The sequence below is a fragment of the Vicia villosa genome, linkage group LG7 (genome assembly GCF_029867415.1).
Source record: "Vicia villosa cultivar HV-30 ecotype Madison, WI linkage group LG7, Vvil1.0, whole genome shotgun sequence".
In the NCBI taxonomy this organism is placed as follows: domain Eukaryota; kingdom Viridiplantae; phylum Streptophyta; class Magnoliopsida; order Fabales; family Fabaceae; genus Vicia; species Vicia villosa.
Genome location: NC_081186.1, coordinates 90,308,438 through 90,312,770, shown reverse-complemented (window position 1 = coordinate 90,312,770; position 4,333 = coordinate 90,308,438). Strand labels below are relative to the sequence as shown.

Genomic DNA, 4,333 nt, shown 5'->3' with positions numbered 1-4,333 from the left:
CTTCCCCCCAACTTCCCGTTTCCTTCATGCTCACCACCCTTCTGTTGAAGCTCCACACCGTTCCTCTTCTAAAACCTAACATTCACCTTCCTCTCCGTATTTAGACAAACACCTTCCCCATAACCTCTTCTGAAACCTAACATTTACCTTCCTCTCCGTATTGTTTATACAAAACTGGGTGAACAATTACTTGTGGCTTATGAAACCTAACATATACCTTGTAATTATGTGTTGTTTAGAGATCATTATCTCGACATCTTTTAAGACTTTTGTGATCTAAACACCAAAATTTCAATACAAACAATTTTTTTTCTCTCGCAACATAATCAATCAATTCATTAGTTACAAAAACCCGTATAGTATTTGTCTTCCCGATATAAATGGTAAGATAAAATAAGGAAGGGTGTACGCGTTGAAGTACCTAATAGTTATCTTCCATTACAATAACTTTATATTTAGGTGGATGGTGTATACATTAATACCGTACTCAATGCAGTTTGCCATTAAAAAAACACTAATACGTAACTAGAGTAATTTATTTATTTTTTGGTTACAGTAACTAGAGTAATTTAGGAAAGTATAATGTTCTATTTCTCTTTTAAACTTTTTTAATGTGTATCAATTGATGAAAATGAGTGGCTTATTATAAAATGAGAGATTTTGGAATTTAATAATCACAAGTGTTTCTATAAATAAATCTACATCTAGCTATGTTTCTCAACCCAAACTCTAGATCGAATTGAAGAAAAGAGGCAGTGATAATAATAATTAAGTATGTCTGGTGAAGAGAGCTTAAATCATGATGCTAAGTATGAGTTGCATAGAAATTTAGCAGATTTTCAACCTAGTCTCTGGGGAAATTATTTTCTTCAATATGCTTCTGAATCTATGGTACGTAAATCATATGTTGCTACTTGGTGCCTTTTATGTTCCTGAATGCAATGAAACTCTTGAACTTATACTGTTTGGAGACATTTGCATGTATATTTTTTATTATTTGAATAAGTTTTTTTTCTCATTACTATGCAGGAACTAGATCCAAATATTAAGGCACAAATTGAAGCATTAAAAGGCGACATGAGAAAGATTCTTGTCTCAGAGAGTGAGAAACCCTTGGAAAAAGTTCATTTGATTGATTCAATATGCCGCTTGGGTGTTAGTTATCACTTTGAAGATGAGATTGAGGAGATTTTGCAAAATATTTACAAGAATAACGTTGAAAATGGTGAAATAACTCTTAATGACAACCTTTGCTCTCTCAGTGTGCTATTTAGGTTGCTCAGACAACAAGGACTTCATGTTTCGCCAAGTAATATTATACTCAGCTTATTTACCGTGGTTTCTTTTAAATTAGATAAATTTTCAATTTATTTTACTATTATTCAGACAGCCATTTGAAGGTTTGTAATACCGACTATCTCAGTAGACCTAAAATTTATCACAATTAATTCACAGTTAAAGTGTGCGTGTGTGTGATCTAGCGGTGAAACGCTTGGGTCCTGAGAGTGTGCTCCTCTCAAGGTCTCAGGTTCGAAACCCGCTAGGTACAAATTGCTTATTAAAAAAAAAATGAGTCCAAAAAATTATAAGAATATTTATATAGGTTAGAATGTGCTTAACTCTTAGTCCAAAAAATTATAAAAAGAATATTTTATTATATTGTGTTTCTCTTCTAAACTTTTATTTTAATATTGTTGTTTGATTGATAAAAACACTAGATGTTTTCAACCAATTCAAGGATGAGAGTGGAGAATTCAGTGAAAGACTTATCCAAGATGTTGAGGGAATGCTAAGCTTGTATGAAGCCACACATATGATGATTCATGGAGATGACATTTTGGAAAAAGCTTTGGCTTTCACTAAGATTCATCTTGAGTCCATTGCCAACCAATCAAGCCATTCTCTTGCAATACAAATCAAACATAGCTTAAGGCAGACACTTCATAAGAATTTGCCAAGGCTTGAAGCACATAGATTTATTTCCATATACGAGCAAGATCCTTCCCATAATAAAGTTTTACTTGTTTTGGCAAAACTAGATTTTAATATGCTCCAAAACCTCCATCAAAAGGAATTTGGTAATATTTGCAAGTAAGGACTTTCATCTTACACTCCCTTTTAACAAGGAAAATTTTAATAGTGATTTAGAGTACTTATTATGTTTTTTTTTTTGGTTGAAGAAATAGAGTACTTATTATGGTTAATATTACTTGTTTTGGTCTTTATAGATGGTGGAATGAGTTGGATGTGCCTAATAAACTACCGTATGCACGAGATAGGATGGCCGAGGGTTGCTTTTGGGCAATGGGAATATATTTTGAGCCTCAATATTCTAAGGCAAGAATAATTATGACAAAATTAATTGTCATAATAACTGTGATTGATGATACATATGATGCATATGGAACAATTGATGAATTGGAACTTTTTACAAAAGCAATTGAAAGGTTGGTCAGTATATAATGTTAATATATTATCAATTTTATTTATTTATTTTTCTAAGTTAATGAAGTTTATTTTCAGTTGGGATATTTCTTGTTTGAATACTCTTCCGGATTACATGAAGTTTCTCTATAAAATTATATTTGACCTTTACATAGAAATAGAGGAAGAAATGATAAAAGAAGGAAGAGTGTACGCATTGAACTACTACAAAAATGAAGTATGGTTTTTCGTCTTTTCATTGTTAATTAAATGATTATTTAACTATGGATTTTTATCTTTTTATATTATTAATTACTCATATGTGGTTCATTTGTTATTTATTTGCCTGCATATTAATTGAAAAGTGCTAGCTACACTCTCTTTTTAACATTCTCTCAAGGCTACTCGTGTTTTAACTAATAAAAGAGTGAGTGTTTGAGAGAATGTTGAAAAGAGACTGTTATTAGCATTTCTCTCCTTTTAATTTGTTTGCTACGTATAATGCATCATTTTGGAATGAGATATTGCTTGTTCCTTTTGTAAACTCATGTGGCTTTCTCACTTATTTGTTAATATATATTTTTTATTGAAAAAACAATTATACAACAAAATATGAAAAAAAATAAATTGTCATATACATGCATTCTTGATGCAGTTTATAATATACGTTCAATCGTATATGGTTGAGGCTAGATGGTTACATGATAATTACCAACCAACATTTGAAGAATACATTCGTGTATCAGCAATATCATCTGGTTATGGTCTGGTGAACACAACTTGTTACCTTGGTATGGGAAATATAGCAACAGAGAGTATCTTCAAGTGGGTTTCCAAAGTGCCAAAAGTAATTGATGCTGCTATTGTCCTTTGTAGACTAATGGACGACATTGTGTCAAACGAGGTATATTTTCTAAAAAAAATCATTTGATTATTGTCTACAATTTTTATTATTTCAAACGACGTAACCATATACATTATATGTTATTGTTTGCATATGTAGTTTGAACAGAAAAGAAATCATGTTTCCTCATTTTTGGAATGCTATATTCGGCAATATAATATCTCTAGGGAAGGTGCAGTTCAAGAAGGTCGAAAAAGAATTGTTGATGCTTGGAAAGATATCAATAAGGAATGTCTTAGGCCAACTGATGTTCCAAGGCCTATTCTAACACGCATTCTAAACCTTTCACGTTTTATGGATGTGATTTATAAAGATAAAGATAACTACACACATCCTGAAGGAGAAATGAAGACATTTATTAAAGCTTTGCTTCTTGAACCCATGCAATTTTGAGCATGAGTCTTTTAACGCGTTGTATTTCTACTTTAAATAAAAACAATTTGTGGTGTGAAATTTACTTTGTTGAATTCAATGTTTGTGTTAGTTTTCAATTGAAAATATGTCATGTATGAACTATTTCTATAATTAATGAAAAATAATGAAAAATGGTTCTATAGAATTGTAAGTAATAATAAATTATAGTGATATCATTGATATGATCAGAAAATACTTATAAACAAGGTGGTCTTAAAATCATACCATATTAAGTCCTACCAAGTACTAAGGAGACCATAAAGTAAGATGCACAATTAGATTCACTAACATCTACTCTCTAAGGAAGCTATCACAGAAAGGGTTATAGGACCCCCGGACAAGGGTTATAGGTTTAAAAAATGTTGTAGACTTCAATTTATCTCTTCTTAACAAATGGAGGTGGAGGATTCTTCACGGTCAGGATCTATTTGGCTAAATCTTCTTCGTGCTCGATATAGGGATATTTGCTTAAAAGTGACTAACGAAGACGCACTATGCCATGAAAGACCTACGACAACACTTTTTTTGGACTTTAAAAGCGCTGCTGTAGGTGGCGCTGCTATAGGTTTTAGCAGCGCTTTTGGTTTAGGC

General features: G+C 31.8%; 1 protein-coding gene across 1 annotated transcript; it reads left to right on the top strand.

Annotated features, from left to right (window-relative positions):
• The first annotated feature begins 774 nt into the window (after positions 1-774).
• LOC131617794 (probable terpene synthase 2) lies at positions 775-3,768 on the top strand. Its single transcript, XM_058889049.1, has 7 exons — positions 775-876; positions 1,030-1,309; positions 1,719-2,091; positions 2,229-2,447; positions 2,524-2,674; positions 3,080-3,328; positions 3,428-3,768. The coding sequence occupies exons 1-7, from the start codon at positions 775-777 to the stop codon at positions 3,719-3,721; spliced, it is 1,668 nt and encodes a 555-aa protein (XP_058745032.1). The 3' UTR covers positions 3,722-3,768.
• Positions 3,769-4,333: the final 565 nt, after the last annotated feature.